This window comes from Acinonyx jubatus, chromosome E1, assembly GCF_027475565.1.
Source record: "Acinonyx jubatus isolate Ajub_Pintada_27869175 chromosome E1, VMU_Ajub_asm_v1.0, whole genome shotgun sequence".
Classification (NCBI taxonomy): domain Eukaryota; kingdom Metazoa; phylum Chordata; class Mammalia; order Carnivora; family Felidae; genus Acinonyx; species Acinonyx jubatus.
The window spans coordinates 15,116,146-15,133,769 of record NC_069397.1 but is presented as its reverse complement, the minus strand read 5'-3'; the positions used below and the strand labels follow the sequence as shown (position 1 = coordinate 15,133,769).

General features: G+C 49.3%; 1 protein-coding gene across 1 annotated transcript in view; it reads left to right on the top strand.

The window, feature by feature from the left end:
- RPH3AL (rabphilin 3A like (without C2 domains)) overlaps positions 1 to 17,624 on the top strand; it is a 144,855-nt gene that overhangs the window by 85,555 nt on the left and 41,676 nt on the right. The window contains 1 exon segment of the mRNA XM_053212339.1: positions 4,591 to 4,677. Within this exon segment, the coding sequence (XP_053068314.1) occupies positions 4,591 to 4,677 (87 nt within the window).

Here is a 17,624-nt window from a genome sequence, read left to right as displayed (position 1 = left end):
GGCGGTCTTCATCCAGAGAACAACAGGAAGTCTTTGGAGGCTTTTAAGCTGGCAGGGACAGGAGAAATGACATGATTAGATTTGCATCTTGAAAAGATCACTCCTGCTGCTGTGCCAGGAACCAACTGGAGGCTGGCCAAAGTGGGGGTGAGGAGATCTGCCGGGAGGCCACGGTGCAGTCCGGGCAGTGAAGACAGCCACGGTGTGGATCGTGGCGGGGTCGGGGGGTGGCGGGCGGTGAAGGCGAGGCAACGGCGTCCAGTGAGATGTAGCATTCTTGGAGGTGGATTGTTTGGTGGGAATGAGGGAGAGTGAGGATCGAGGATGATTTGCATTTGGGCTTGTGTGACTGATGGGTGCTGGCACCCTTCACTGAGGCAGGTGTGCAGGAAAGAACTGCGGTGTTGCTGCTCTTGACCACGTGGTGTTCTAAGCACTTTCATGAATCATTTCCCTCCACCTCCCAACTGTGGCAGGAATCCGCCCGGTACCACCATTTTACGGGCGAAGAAACGAGGCTCAGAGAAACTTAGAAACAAGTCCAAGGTTGCGTCTTAATGGCAGGCTGTGCCTTCTTGCCCCCACAGCCTGTGGACTGTGCCCTGAGCCACCCCGTCTGGGCTGGAATACATATTTGCAAAAGGCGGGCATGGAGGGAAAGGAGAGAGAGCAGGTGCGGCTGAAGGCCTGGAGCTTTGTTGCTTCTGCTCTGAGGCAGGCCCAGGAGCTAGGCGTGTTTTGTTTAATGCTCAGAGGTCCAAGCTGCAGGAAGCAAGGGACAGCCGAGCCCGGGAAGCTGGTGGTCGCACCCCCGGGGCAATTCCACTCAGTGGAAGCCCGTCTCCAGGCCCCGAGACTGTCCCTGACATAAGGGTGCCCTATGCCTTTTGCATTGGGTTGATGTCATGGCTGGCTCACCCTCTCTGTCACTGGCTTTTTCAAACACCACCTGCCTAATTTCCCTTATTGGAACCCCAGAACAAAGACCAAGCCCATAAGGAGAAAACGTGCATTATTTTCTTACCGATCCGAGATTTAATGGAGCAGCAATTATGTATGATTTGAACTGAAGCACGTTATCTTTTTGCTGGCCCGGATTCCCCAGCCAGAGACACTGCAGGCGCAGGAAGGTGACCGAGAGACGGCAAGAACGGACTGTGGGCTCCACCAGTGATGGCCTGTGGTAGCCTGAAAACAGGCTTGTGTGTCCTGTCGTGCCCACCCCCCGATACACACACAGCATTCCACAGGACAAGAAGCAGAGGGGACATTTGGGACGTGCAACCCATCCCTCTTCCTGCCCTCCAGACTGGTAATTGATGAACAGCCTTTGGCCCAGCCTGTGGAGGGCAACGGGCCCATGCTGCTCCTGTCCCCAGGCTGGGTGCTTTTGTGTCCCAAGGTCCGCGGGTAGAAGACAACACAGCTGTTATGCCTATCCCCCGATGGCACGGATGTTCATTCAACCGGACGATAGGTCTCGAGGGCACGTGCGTGCCCATCCTTCAAGGCTCACTTCAAGTCCAAGTGTTTGCTCCTAAAACCAGTGTCATGCAGCTGATAAGCAGTGTGGCTGCACCCCAGTCCCAGCAAAGCCTCATCCCAGGGTCACCCTTGTTGCCTTCTCTGTCTATTTGAGAGGTATCAGCCACACTCCCAGGGATATGAACCAGCTCCCTGGAGAGCCAGGACACCAGCTTGGCACCCAGGCAAGGGAGGGCATTATCCAGCTCTCCTGAGGTCTGGGAGAAGGGATGCTCACAGATCCTGATAGTCCCTAGCTAGCTGTGGGGCCTTGAGCAGTCTTGAACGCCTCTGAGCCTCAGTTTCCTTATCCTTATAATGGAGATCATAACACCCCCCTCCTTCATACTTTGTCACCAGGGTCCCAGTGCCTGGCACATGCAATTGCTCAGGAAATGGTAGCAACTGGTCTTCTATTCTCTCCTTATGCCTAGCACCTTCATCTCGTTGGGAGGGCAGAGGGTGCTTTGAGGTGAGTTGTCATCCAGCACTATAAGCATTAGGAAAATCTCACCTCTCTGAGAGGGCCACACATGTGCCATTTTTACAGGATGGTGGGAATTAGCAAGGGAAGCAGCCAGCTGGCTTCAGTGCTTCCTTCCTGTCTCTTTACCCTCAGCAAGAGAGGCCCATGTTGTTGTTTTCAGGCCCGCTGTCTGGGCTTATGGGGCCCCCTGTCCTAGGGATAGAAGGGTTGAGGGTGAGTACTGGGAGGGAGAGGGGAGTCTCCAGACCAGGTCAGGGATGGCAGCTCAGGGCTCCTGGGAGACAGGCTGCTGACCCCTGGTGACACTAAGCCCCAGCCTGTTACAGATCCCAAACCCAGACCTGGTTCAGAAGTAGCTAGACCCCTTACCCCTCCAAGGGACCGTGGGCACCCAGAGGGAGAGCAGCACAGCAGTGAGCACCCCAGATGGCACTCACTGACCCCTCCCCAATTGGACTGCACCACCAGAGACCCCAAGCTTAGGACCTTCATAAGAGCCAGGGAGGGGCCCCAATTGTGGCTGGGATGGACTTCCTGCCAGCCCAGACAGACAAGAGCTTGAAGCAGATTACATTTTATAATAAATAAAAGTGACGTTTCTCATCCCTGAGCATTGAATGGTAGCAAATGTATACCCCCCACCAATGTATCACAGCTTTCCCTTTGCTGAGAGCTGGCTCCCGCCTCCCCGCGGTGCTGGGCTCAGCCACCTGACCGGGTGGTGACGACATGCTCTGGGAAGCCAAGTCGGTGACATTTTCCTCTCTGAGGAGAGTGTGTTCCTTGCTCAGTTGGCAGCCTGCGGAAAAGGCCAAGCTACAGATCCAGCCTTCCCTCAGCGGCGGGAGGCAGGAGAGAGCCCCCGGCCCAGCAAGGACCAAGTAGCTTCCTCCTGGCAGAAAGATTGATTAGCCAGTGGGGCAGTCCTCTGGAGGAGGATCCGCTGTGCTGTCGCTGAATCATACTCTGCCTGGGTTAGCTGGAGACCCGTCTCAGCCCCACGAAGTCCCCCGTGCCTCCCCGGGAATTTCTTCTGGCGTTGCCTGCCCCGGCCTGTTGCTGTGTGTTTCAGAGAAGCCAAATATATGTGTAGAAGTTATACTCTTTTTTTTTAAATATAATTTATTGTCAAATTGGTTTCCATACACCAGCCAGTGCTCATCCCAACAAGGGCCCTCCTCCCTCTCCATCACCCACTTTCCCCTCTCCCCCACCCTCCATCTACCCTCAGTTTGTTCTCAGTCCCTAAGAGTCTCTTATGGTTTGCCTTCCTCCCTCTCTGTAACTTTTTTTCCCCCTTCCCCTCCCCCATGGTCAGAGTGGCTAAAATGGGCAAACCAGGAGGCTACAGGTGCTGATGAGGATGTGGAGAAACAGGAACCCTCTTGCACTGCTGGTGGGAATGCAAACTGGTGCAGCCTCTCTGGAAAACAGTGTGGAGGTTCCTCAAAAAATTAAAAATAGAACTGCCCTATGACCCAGCAACAGCACTGCTAGAATCTACCCAAGGGATATAGGAGTGCTGATACATAGGGACACTTGTACCCCAATGTTTATAGCGGTGCTTTCAATAGCCAAATTATGGGAAGAGCCTAAATGCCTATCAACTGGTGAATGAATAAAGAAGATGTGGGTTATATATATATAATGGAATACTACTTGGCAATGAGAAAGAATGAAATCTGGACATCTGCAGCAATGTGGATGGAACTGGAGGGTATTATGCTAAGTGAAATAAGCCAGGCAGAGAAAGACAGATACCATATGTTTTCATTCATATGTGGCTTTTGAGAAACTTAACAGAAGTTACACTCTTAAGCAACACTATAGAAGGAAAAGCACGCAGAAACTAGCTTCTGGCCACTTCCGCGTCTGGGGAAAATTATGTAATAGCTCTAGAGTCAGACCTGAGTCCATTACTTACCTGCTGCATGAACTTGGGCAGATTTTCAAACTGCTCTGAACCCCAGGTTGCTCACCTGTGAAATGGGCCTAATACTTCCATAATGGGGTTCCTGGAGTCATTCCGCGAGCAACATGGCATAAAGCTGTCACTGGTGTTCCTCACCAGACCATCTTCTCACCTTGTCAGGCACATAGGTGAGTTTTTTTGTGAGGTTGTATACAAATGCGTGTTTTCTCTGTTGACTAGCATCACTTCTGCTCACATTACCAGGTATCGACACAATCTGCTGATAAGGCCACAACGTACTCTGTTACGTTTGCCTGGATCTTCTGCTGGCATCGGGCGTTTGGGTTGTTTCCAGTTTTTTGCGGTGGAAAATGATGCAGCTGTGAATACCAGCAAGCTTAGTTTTTTTATGTGATCCTAACAGAACGTAATGAGGGGTGGGGTGAATTTATATCATGGCGATCCGTGGCTGGGTACGTCCATTGTGCCCCAGAGCCAGCTATGGGTTTCAGATGATCTGTGCCCTTTGAGTCATGTACGCTGACGGTCTGAAGCAAACACCATCCCCTTGGAAGGTGCCAAAGCGTTCCTTGGTTCGTTTTCACAGCCCCCCAGCTGAGGAGGAAGTGGCTGAAGTATTTACATTCTCGTGTCCTCTCTCTTGTAGAAAGTGTGCACCAAATGTGGGATCGAGGCCTCCCCCGGCCAGAAGCGGCCTCTGTGGCTGTGTAAGATCTGCAGTGAGCAGAGAGAGGTAGGATGCCCAGGGCAGCGGGTGGGGGTGGGATGGGGCGGGTCTGAGCACACTTGCATTTGGGGAAATTCATGGTTGGTCGCTGGGAGGGGCTTCCCTAGAGGCCAAGGAGGACCTACCACGGGCGGCCAGGGAGAAGGGTGGAAAGCTCGCCTGTTCCACAGTGCAGCAGTGGCATGCCTTGCCTGGGATCTGTGGTTTCAGTGGGGAGTCCCTCACGGAGTGTAGGTACGCATAGCATTTTTGTGAGGCTCGTATTACAGTGATAGTAATGGCCATCCTAGGTTGAATGTTTACTGTGCACCTGACACTGTGCTAAGTTCTTTATAGATATAAGTTCGTTTCGTCCTTACACAATCCCATAGGCGGGTGCTCTTATTATCCCCTTTTGCCGATGGGGAAATGGAGACACTAGAGATTAAGTAACTTGTGGGCACAGCTGCCAGATAGTGGGAGAGCTGGAAATCGAACACAGCCATGGTCTGCTGTGATGAGCCACCCCAAAGTCCCTTCCGGTGCTAAGTTTCTATAATTCTGGTGCTGACCCCGTTTTAGGAGAAGAAATCGAGGCTCAGTGAGCTTTCTGAGGGGGCTCAAGCCATGTCTCCTAACCCCAAACCCAGGACTTTCTTCACGGTACCAGGATCAGGGTCAAGGCAGGAGGACATCGGCAGGCAGCTCCTGTCTGTGGAGGGTCACGGGACGGGGATCGTGGTAACCGAATGAGCCAGGCACAAGGGAGCACACCCCTGGTTTTCCAGATGTGGATTTATTTTTTCACTTATTTCACTTTGCAACTGATACACACTTTTTAAAAAAAATTTTTATTTATTTATTAATTTATATCCAGGTTAGTTAGCATTTAGTGCAACAATGATTTCAGGAGTAGATTCCTTAATGCCCCTTACCCATTTAGCCCATCCCCCCCCTCCCACACCCCCTCCAGTAACCCTCTGTTTGTTCTCCATATTTAAGAGTCTCTTATGTTTTGTCCCCCTCCCCATTTTTATATTATTTTTGCTTCCCTTCCCTTATGTTCATCTGTTTTGTCTCTTAAAGTCCTCATGTGAGTGAAGTCATATGAAATTTGTCTTTCTCTGACTAATTTCACTGAGCATAATACCCTCCAGTTCCATCCACGTAGTTGCAAATGGCAAGATTTTGTTCTTTTTGATTGACTAGTAATACTCTGGTGTGTGTGTGTGTGTGTGTGTGTGTGTGTATTTATACCACATCTCCTTTATCCATTCATCTGTCGATGGACATTTGGACTCTTTCCATACTTTGGCTGTTGTTGATGGTGCTGCTGTAAACATTGGGGGGGCATGTGCCCCTTTGAAACAGCACACCTGTATCCCTTGGATAAATACCTAAGTAGTGCAGTTGCTGGGTTGTAGGGTAGTTCTAGTTTTAATTTTTTGAGGCACCCTCCGTACTGTTTTCCAGAGTGGCTGCACCAGCTTGCATTCCCACCAGCAGTGCAAAAGAGAGCCTCTCTCTCCACATCCTGGCCAACATCTGTTGTTGCCTGAGTTGTTATTGTGAGCCATCCGGACAGGTGTGATGTGGTATCTCATTGTGGTTTTGATTTGTATTTCCCTGATGATGAGTGATGTGGAGCATGTTTTCATGTGTCAGTTGGCCATCTGAATGTCTTCTCTGGAGAAGTGTCTATTCATGTCTTTTGCCCATTTCTTCACTGGATTATTTGTTTCTTGGGTGTTGAGTTCGATAATGATACACACTTCCAATCTATGGATCCATAAAACATCTTCAGTTATGGGGAATTTTCAGCCATGCTGTCCTTGAATGTTGCTATCCTGCTAGTCCGTGTCTTCTCTTCTGGAGGTCCTGTGGAACACATTACAGAGCCTCAGTCATCCTCCAGTAGCTCCCAACTGCTCTTTCCTGTTTTTTTTCTTTATCTTTCAGGCATACTTTCTGGGTAGAGTCTTCAGTACTGCCTTCCATTTCACTAAATCTTTGAGACTGTCTCCCAGCTGTTGGTTTTGTTAGTTGTCTTCCCTAATGTCCGCTTTCCTCAGGCGTTTTGGCTTCTGGGTTTGTACGCTCGTCTTGAGTGGGAGTCCATTTCTCCCCCTGCCTCCACCTGCACCCAGCTGAGATTCTGTTTCCTCCACAGGTCCTGGGTCCCCTCCCCCACCCCAGTGCAGAGCCAGATGTCCTGGGTTAGCGATGGGCTGTGTGACCCCAGTGATGATGGGATTATGTCCCGAGCTGATCATTACTGCCATGGGCAGCGTGGCCAGGCCCTGACTGTGTGTGTGCTACTTCCACCTTCCCCTCAGTGTTCACATTCTTAGTCTTGGACAAGGGGACAGTCTCCACTTTTTTCAGCCTCCTTTCCCAGGCGGGAAGTCCCTTCACCAACCCCCATCTTCAGTGACTCTGACTCTAGTGCCCCACCTCTTCCTGTACCCTGGAAGGCTAAGCTCCCAGCTGCCTCCACCTGCTTCTGGACCCAGAGCTCAGCAGGCTGTGCCTTCAGCCCCTCAAAATAGTAACTATTTGGAGTTTCTGATCCATTGAGATATACATATCTGATATATATATATATATATCAGAAACTCCAAATATATATACATATATGTTTTGTATATAGTGTATACATATACATATGTATACATAATGTTTTATAAACATTTAAAAATTTTTTTAATATTTATTTTTAAGAGAGAGAGAGACAGAGTACGAGCAAGGGAGGAACAGAGAGAGAGGGAGACACAGAATCCAAAGCAGGCTCCAGGCTCCAAGCTGTCAACACAGAGCCTGATGTGGGGCCTGATGTGGGGACTGCAAGTTCATGACCTGAGCTGAAGTCAGACGCTTAACTGACTGAGCCACCCAGGCACCCCTAAACATTTTGTAATATTTATTTTTGAGAGAGAAAGAGAGAGAGAGAGAGAGATAGCATGAGTGGGGGAGGGGCAGAAAGAGAGAGGGACAGAGGATCTGAAGCAGGCTCTGTGCTGACAGATGTGAGCCCGATGTGGGTCTTGAACTCAGAAGCCATGAGAGCATGGCCTGAGCTGAGGTTGGATGCTTAACCGACTGAGCCACCCAGGCGCCCCCATATATATTTTATTTTTAAATATGGATAAGTTTACGTTTTGTTTTTAGAATATTTTCATCGGTCACTGCTGTGTTTTAGAACAGGGAAGATGGGGCGCCTGGGTGGCTCAGTCGGTTGAGCGGCCGACTTCGGCTCAGGTCACGATCTCATGGTCCGTGAGTTCGAGCCCCGTGTCGGGCTCTGTGCTGACAGCTCAGAGCCTGGAGCCTGTTTCGGATTCTGTGTCTCCCTCTCTCTGACCCTCCCCCATTCATGCTCTGTCTCTCTCTGTCTCAAAAATAAATAAATGTTAAAAAAAATTTAAAAAAAAAGAACAGGGAAGATACTCAAGGTATGAGCTAACATTCTGTCTTGTCTGGAGGTCCCTGATTTCTCACCCTGAAATGGAGATGATACCACCTGTTGCCTAGAGGTGCTGTGGGAATTCAGCAAGGTCGTTAAAGTATGCAAAGTGCACAAGATGTCTGGCTTAGAATAGGTACTTCATTATATCAGAGGCCTCTCTCTCACCCAGCCAGAAATTCTCACTTTGAACCCGAAGTCCTTCATGTGTCTTCAGGGTTCCCTTTTAAGATGCAGAAATCCACTGCTGAGAGTATCTCTCTCTCAGAGAGAGAGAGAGGGAAAGAGAGAGAGAGGAAATTCCTGCTAAGTGTCTGGTGGCAGATTCTTAGGATGAAATGGCGGTCAGCTGTGGGAGGACAGAGAGGAAGGAGCTGTCAGGGAAAAGGAGGTGGAAGACGAATTTAGCAAACGTAATGATTTAGCCGGGCGCTCCGGAGGCAGCTGCCCCTGCCCAGCCCCCCGCAGGTCACCCTCACACTCCCTAACCGTCCTGAGCTGCCACGTGCGGGGCCCTCCACTGGCCCGTCCTAATCTCCAGAGCGCTCTGGTGCCCAGAAAAGTCTGAAATAGCTTAGGATGAATTTTCTTATCTCTTCTAAAGCAAAGAATATGAGGCTGTGCATTATGCTATCAGTTTGTCCTTGAATTTCTAGAGGCCAGTACAACTTAGCGAGAGGAGGCCACATTCCTGGGGCACCTGGGTGGCTCAGTCGGTTGAGCATCCGACTTCGGCTCAAGTCATGATCTCGTGGTTCGTGGGTTCGAGCCCTGCGCTGGGCTCTGTGTTGACGGCTCAGAGCCTGGAGCCTGCTTCAGATTCTGTCTCCCTCTCTCTCTCCGCCCCTCCCCTGCTCACGCTCTGTCTCTCTGTCTCTCTCTCAAAAATGAATAAGAAATATTAAAAAAAAAAAAAAAAGTCCACATTCCCTCTAGGCCCACTGTGGACATTTGGGAGGTGCGGACCGGCTGTGAAAGTGCACATGTGGGTGCATCGGGGTGCCAGTGTGTACCATACCCAGGTGCTACATTTTCCTGCCTGTTTTTGGGGTGCGAGAGTGACAGGGTAATTGGTTTCCTCATACCTTTTTGTCTTAGAAAAATTATCTAATCACAACAAAGTGATAGTTAAATAGAGCATTTAAAATGTCATTTTAAGTGACACAGAGAGCTGGTTCGGAGTCTGTGATAAAAATCGGGAGTTCTGTCCTGCAGCAAAGCCACATCCTGATGGAAGCACTTGAATTTTCTGACGGAAACTTTCATACTGCTGTGCCCTAACACTCCCATCTTTCTTTCCTTTTGACACTTCCCTTCTGTCCTCTCTGGCTGTAATTGTAAGTATTTTCTCTGGAGTGAGCAGGATGCTGGTTCTGTGTCCCTGGGGCTCTCGGGCTGGTGTCACTGCCTGATCTGTGCACTTCAGCGGTACGGCAGTGTGAGCTTCAGCCCTTAGTCTAACGCATTTATTCATCCGAGCATTCAACACACATCTATTGAGCATCTTCTCGTGGGACAGGGAGACCACAAACACAGCAAAGTGAATTCTGCCATGTCACAGATGGTGAAAACGTGCTCAGGGTGAAGGGGAGGGGGCTGCAAATATTGGGGGCAGCTGCCATTTTGTATGGGGGTCAGGGAAGGGCTCACTGATGAAATGACACTTGAGCAGAGGTCTGACGCACGCTATATGGATATGTGATTGGAAAGCACTCCATGAGGAGGGTACAGTGACTGCAAAGGCTTGAGGAACAGCAAGGAGACCAGTGTGACTGGCTTTAGCCAGAGTTGGAAGAGGAGCTCAGAGACATGGCAGAGGGTTACACCGTGTTGGCCCTTGTGGACTCTTGTAAGGACTTCGGCTTTTACCCTGAGTGAAATGCAGAGCCCCTGGGGGGTCTTGAGTAGTGGAGAGACAGGACCTGAATCCTCTCCCTCTTTTTAAAGGATGCTCCGGCTGTTGTTTTGAGAGTGGTGCACCATAATGTCCGCATCAGGGTGATGGCATTTCAGCTCTCGCATTTAACGTTACCCAGATATTTAAGTCCTTAACTGTTGTTACTCTTAGGAGTTTTCATTTTTTAATTTTTTTTAAGGTTTGTTTATTTACTTTGAGAGGGAACAGGAGTGAGCAGGAGCATGGGAGGGGCAGAGAGAGAGAATCCCAAGGAGGCTCCGCGCTGTCAGCACAGAGCCCAACGTGGGGCTCGAACCCACAAACTGCAGCAAGCTCATGACCTGAGCTGAAAGCAAGAGTCAGATGCTTAACCAAATGAACCACCCAGGTGCCCCGAAGTTTTCATTTTTTTTTTAAACGTTGCATACATTTTACTCTTTTCTGATTATGAAATCAATATGGATCATTGACATTTACAGTGTTATCAAAAAGCGTAAAGAAATACATACACCCGCAAATCCATAATCTTGTCATCCAGAAACAATCACTGCTAACATTTTGACATGTTTTCTTCTGATCTTTTTTCTTTATATTGTTAACCTACATTTCAACATTAACGTATAGTAAGTCGTTTTCAGCATAATCGATAACTCCTTATAAACATTCTGTCATATGGCTACTTCTAATTTAGGATGTCTAAGTTATTTCCTTTTTTTCCTTCTTATTAACCACAGAATATCTGTGCATAACTCTTTGCCTACATCTAAAATTATATCCTCAGGTGGGGTACCTGGGTGGCTCAGTTGGTTAAGCATCTGACTTCAACTCAGGTCATGATCTCCCAGTTTGTGAGTTCGAGCCCCGCGTCGAGATCTGTGGTGACAGCTTAGAGCCTGGCCTGCTTCAGATCCTGTGACTCCCCTCTGTCTCTGTCCCTCCCCTGCTCACACTCTGTCTCTGTCTCTCAAAAAATAAATAAATGTTAAAAAGTTTTTTTTTTTATTATATTCTCAGAATGGATTCTTGGAAGAGAAGAATAAACACCAGCATTTATATTCCCTCTTATACACTTTTGAGTTACCACTTTTGATTTATCTCATTAGCTTGTGTGTAATTTTAGGTCATCTTAAATATGGGCCCATGGATGGTATGCTTTTGGAATCTTTTGTTATCCAATAATAGCTCCTGCCTTTATACCATAGAGACAACTTCACTGGTAATAGGACTGATCATACTCTTTCCCATTCACAATTCTGTGAGTTTGCCCTGTTGTCTGCCAACCACATATGAAAAGAATCACCATGAGGGAGGGTCAGCAAAGGTAACAACTAGGGTTGGTGTCCAGGGAACTAGAGATAATAGAGAAGCTAAAAGAGATATAAATATGGGGTTTTTTTTCATTAGTTAAGGAAAAGAGATAAGAGAAAGATCAGAAACCAAATTGAACAAATAGGACCTTTGAAAAAGAATCAGCAAATTTGAAAAAGAACCACGGAACCATTTTCATTTCTAAAAATGAAAAATGTTATTAATAAATTTTAAAACTCAATTGCGCTCTACTTCAGTAATTTTTTAGAACAATGAACCTTGTCATTCCCATTAACAGCCATGTATGTTTCCTTATTTTTTGGTTCTTATTGATTGTTTTTAAATTTTTGATCCCTGGTCAAAACTCCCAACAGCCTGGAGCACTGAGTCCCTATTTCTACTGTGCCAGCTGTCGTGAGTATGATGTTTTTGTGACCACACAAAACTACAGCCCTTACCCAATTAGCCTTTTTTCAACTTGCTGCTGTGGAAGCATTTGCTCCCCAGACTCCCCGCCCCACACCGTTCCCATTCCCTCTGTGAGCAGCCACCCTCTGCAGTCACTTTCCCGATTTCCTTGTGGGCAAATTAATAGACTCTGACATGTGTTCAAGATATAAAGAAAGGGGGATGAAAGAGCTGGGTGGACTGGTGAAATAGCACATCAGGCACCACCACAGAACTCCAGGAAGGACATCGTGAGCCAGAAGACAGTTTCGGGGACTCGGGGAGACAGCTTAGGCTACAAGCCCGTGGAGCCCGTGAAGGCAAAACTGAGAAAAAGAGAAGGCGGGATGACAGGATCCGATGCACAACAGACAGTTTTCAAGGCAAGCTCAGAGACATGGGGGAGAAGTCTGAAGCCAGACTTGGCTCATTTTATTCTTCTTTAAATAACCTGGTGGTGTGTATATGTATGTATTTGGAAATTAACATTTTTGTCTGGATATGCTTAGGTCATTTTCATTGATTATTTTTCTAGAATAGGCATATTTGGGTCTTCCGTTCCAGAAAGGGTTTCAATTATGTGTTTGCTTATTGCTTTGTTCCCAGCTCTTCTGGTTTCTTCCTGGGGGCACTTCTAAGTTGAAGGGTGCATTTCCATCCTGTCTTCTGTATTCATGATCTTCTACCAAATCATTTCCAACTCCTCCACTCTGAAGAATCTTAAAGCTTTCCTTCCACATCACCGATCCTGGTTTTTTGGGGTTTTTTATTGTTGTTGTTATTTGTATGACTCTGGTGGTTTCCTGTGTTTGTCTTTGTGCATACGAATGTGCAACATCCACCTTCAGGTGCTGTGAGCTCTGCAGACTAGGATTTACCCCAGGCAGCATACACACTGTTCATAACCCCTTTCCTGGGTCTGGGATCTTGCTCCACGGAGGACGCACCATGGCGCTCCTGGGACCCAGCCTTGCAGCCATCGGGACCAGGAAGGGTGGAGACATCTACAGGCCTGGTTTGGTTCTTTCTGCCTGTCCCTGCTCCCACTGCTGAGCCTTCCTTAGGGAAACGCACCTTTCCAGATGCAATTCACCATGGCAGCTCCTTCCCACTCACACCTGGTTCTCTTCTGGGAGCCTGTCTCCCATGTATAAAGGCAGGGCTGGGGGAGTGATGTGCTCCTGTGCAGCGCTAGAAACCCACAGACATGCCACACCAGGAAGGCTGCCCAGGGGCTTTGCACCCTGCCCCCTGATCCCTACCAGGCAGGAAAGGCCCTGGTGGCCCAGGGACGCACACTTTCTATCTGGCCCACTCTGTTGTCGGAGGGGAGACCAACCACCTGTAGGCTGACTGTCAGATCCCTCCTGTGCCGGTGTCCTTGTGCCCTTTCTTCACGTGCTTTCATGACTGTGTTAGTCCAAGGTCAGGAGGGGCTGCATGGGGGCTTCTCAGCACATGATGTTGCAAGCCGGAAATTATTTCACTGCTTGTTTAGCCTTTAATCCCAATTCATTTAAAGAAAGAGTGACTCACTCAAAGTTCTACTGTAATCTGTAAAAAAGTTAATTAGAATCTAAATTCCCCAGGATTCCAGAAACCATTCCTCGAGCCTCTTTGTAGAGGCTGTACCTTTGGAATAAGAAGGCTTCTTTGAGGACGCAGGCGTTCTCTGAGGGGGCTGAGCTAGAAAGGGGAGAAGACCAATTTGTAAGCAATTGAAAGCTGATTAATACAATTAGAGCGTTCACTTTGCCTTCCCAGTTTCATGCCGCATCCTGATTATAACTCAGCGGAGTCCGGGGCTGCACCAACACTTACTGTGTTTCCTGCAGTGCTTTGCATATAAAAGGTGCTCAGGAAACGTTTGCTGATTGAAAGAGACATTTGCAAAAAAAGGAAAGCCGGTTCCTCGTTCAGACCACTTTAGAACCTTTTCCCAGCAGGGGGCTTTTGATTTCCCTGAAGTCTCCTCACAGCTGGCCCTGGCTGGGGTCCCACATTGATGCCCATCGATGCTGGGTCTGTATTCTCATCTCTTGGCCCCTCCCTCCCATTTGATGATTGACTGAAAAGAGCAGTTTTTGAAGTAGGAAAGTAGCTTCACATGATGGTCTTTAACTCATCTCCAAATTGCCTAACCTGGAGGGTGCGCAGTATGACCCAGTGGGGCCCCTGGGAAGGGTCCACCTTGGCACAGACCTACAGGAGGCCAGGATAAGCAGGGGCCCCTTCGCTGCAAGCCAGCACCAACAGGAAGCAGCCTCGCCAGCCTAGCCCGGAGGCCTCGTGGCACCTGCCTTCCAGGCAGGCAGCCTGCGCTCACTGCAGGCTGCCATCTGCCTCCCCACGCTGGTCCTCTCCTGCTCCTGCTGTTACTTGCTGTTTTGATTGTTGCTGCAAACAGCTTGGCCAGAGGGCCCTTCTGGAGGCCCATGAGTGCGCTCAGGAGTGGGCGGCTGGCACCGGAGCAGGCGGGCGGGCAGCTGCCTGAGCGCCCCATCATCTGTGTCTGGCTCTGGGCTGCTGTCACAACGTCCCTGGGGGACCCGGGTGGTCCTACTTCCTCAGTGTGTTGGTCACCTCCCACACTCCGTGGCTCTGCCAAGCGGACCATCAGCGTAGGCTCCTGGCCTCCCACGCATGTGGAAGTCGCAGGGGGAGTGGGATCGTGGGGCCCTCCAGCACGCCTTCCTCCTGTGGGGGCTGGCAGAGTAGTCTCCCGCTCACTTCTCTGCCACTTATTTGGGGTGCCTATCTGCGCCTGTATCTGTGCCCCGGAGAAAGAACTTTCCTCTCCGAGATGCTGCCCAGTCCGAGAGGACTTCCTCACCACTGTGCTCCAGTCCACTGGGCCAGTGGTCCTGCCCATGCACTCCACAGGAGTCCAGCCTGGCGTTGAGCAGTAGATGTTAACCGAGCACCCACTGTGGACCAAACAGGGAATATTAATCATCATCCTCTGAGGATCCCAGTGCAGTACTCAGTTTTGCCCTTATGTGACAGATGGGGAAACTAAGGCTTAGGGAAAGGAAGTCACTTGCCCAGAGACACCAGGTGGTAATTGATGGAGCCAGGTGTGTCTGCCTCTAAAACTTCTAACAGCTCTACTTGCTGTTCATTCATTCGTTCACTCATTCATTCATTCATTCATTCATTCATTCAGTGTTCATTGAGTATTTACTATGTGCCAGGCACTGTTTTAGGTCCTTGGAAAATAGCAATGAACAAAAAGCCAAATACCTCTACCTTGAGTTTACGTTCTAGCAGGGGCAGGAAGAGGAGAGAGGGAACAGACAATAAAAATGATCAAACTAATCGATAAGCAAATCATATAGGATGTCAGATTCTGAAGGGGGAAGAGAGTAGAACAGGGCAGAGGGATCAGGAGTGTTGGGTGCAGGGTGGGGAGGGAGGCTACAGGACTAAAAGTAGACCAGTCCCCACATCACACGCTAGTCAGGATGGCTGATATTTAAAAAGCAGAAAGTAATAAGTGTTGGTGAGGATATAGAGGGATTTGAACCTTGAGCACTGCTGGGGGGAGCGTACAATCGTGCAGCCACTATGGACGACACTTTGGCGGGAGCTCCACAAATTAATGATCTACCAGTTCTACTTCTGGGTATATCCCCTAAAGAATTGGAAGCAGGGATTCAAGCAGACCTCGCACATCAGTGTTCCTTGTGGCATTACTCACATCAGCCTAAAGGTAGAAGCAACCCAAGTGTCTACTGTTGAATGAATGGATAAACGATATGTTGTTTATGATATTATTCAGTCTTAAAAAGAAATGGATGGGGCGCCTGGGTGACTCTGTCAGTTGAGCATCTGACTCTTGATCTCAGCTCAGGTCCTTATCGCAGGGTCATGAGTTTCAGTACCGCGTTGGGCTCCATGCTGGGCATGAAGCCTACTTTAAAGGGCGGGGGGGGCGGGGGGATGGAAATTCTGTTACACGCTACAACATGGAAGAACCTCGAGGACGTGAGGCTGAATAATAAGCTAGACACGAAAGGGCAAACATTATAGGATTCCACTTACACGGGGTCCCTAGAATAGTCAGATTCATAGAAAGTAGAATGATGGTTGCCAGGGGCTGGAGGTGGGGGGATGAGGGATTATTCATTAACGGGCACACAGTTTCAGTTTGGGAAGATGGAAGAGTTCTGGCGGATGGTGTAGCAGTAGCACAATAATGTGAGTGTTCTGGATGGTCCTGGACTGTTCAGCTAAAAATGGGTGGAAAGGTGAGTTTTACATTACACACATTTTACCACAGTTTAAAAAGTGGGGAGTGGAGACTGGCCAGGGTGGACCTCTTGAGAAGATGAAGTAGAAAGGGTACAGCAGAGAGGCCGGCGGCCCTCTCGGAGAGGGGCTGTCCAGGATGGGGACACGCTGTGCTGTCGAGTTCACAGAGCGGCATAGAGCCGATGGGATTCCCCACCTTCCACGTCCAAGGTCCTGGGTTCCCCTGAGGCGGGGGGCAGGAGGCTCTTTGGCCATAGAGACTAGGGAGATGGGTTGACGTGGCCTGATGTGAAGCCCTACCAGGAACGTGGCCCACAGCTCCTAGTGTTTGGCTCTGTTACACTGCTGGGTGCCCCCCCCCCCACTTACTCAGCCACCCCAGGGTGCTCAGTAGTCTGTGGGGTTAGGGACTCTGTGATCTGTGTGACCAATTTTGAGTATGACGAGGTGCAGAACCACTTCACTGTCCCTGTGGATGTGTTGGTACAACAGTGTCATGACACCACAGCCCAGCTCACCCCACCCCTCCTCCCATATGGGTCCCCTCTGTGACCTGGTTTTTCCTGCTATGATACCCTCCTCTATGTGTCCCAGGGAGGTGAGCTAGGGAGAAAGCATACAATTTGGTCGGTTTCCTGCATTAATTTGAATAAAAATTTGGATAATCGGATTTTCCTGCCCGTTTTCCAGATGCCAAGTGACATTGGCTGGCACAGTTGTGCCCTTCCCCCTAGCCAGCTGTCTTGCGGATGGAGACTAGGGAGTAGAGTGTGACTCCATCCTTCAGGAAATATTTATTAAACTCCTAGGTGGTGCCCAGCCCTGGAAAAACACACCCATCTCCTCTCCTAAGGAAATAACTCAAGACACGTGACCTACTACAGTGCCAGAAAATCCCTCTTATAAAAAAAAAAAAAAAAGGGGAACCAGAAAACAACTTGTTTTGTTGGGCTCCTCCTCTGAGCCAGGCGTGGGGCTCTGTGTCTCCATTTTCCACCCAAATGGAAGCTCCAGGACCTTAAGTACAACAGTCTAAGGTGACACAGCAAGGGCATGAAGAACTGGGATTTGAACCTGGGCTGTCTGAACCTTGCCACTAGACCAGCTTCCCGCTCCCAATTTTCTACCAAACCTGTGACCACTGTTCTCCAGAATAGGCCCTCACTCCTTCCTAATCCAGGATAGCTCGAGGGCTGGAGGAAGACAGGATGGATGAAGAAGGGTGGCCCTCAGCCTCTCTCCCCTTCGTTGCCAAAGTAGTCATCCCCCATGCTCTGGGGGACTCCTGGCTCCCTGACCCCCTTCTTCTTGCTTTGACTTTGTAAGTCATTACATCCCAGACTGGGCCCATGTACCCACAACAAAGCCCTCCTGGCCCTGACCATTTTCTAATAACAGTTTGTAGCTCTGAACCTGGCTTGGGGTCCCAGCACCTGGTAGTCCCCTTGACTCTTAAACTTTGCCTGCTGCTCCCAACCTGCATCAACTTAAGGTCATGTCATGTCATGGGTCGGGTCCTGATGCTCCCTATCTACAAACTAAATCAGAGCAGCCCCTTCAGTAGGAGTCCTGGCTGGTTCATTTCCATGCTGCACCTGGCACCTC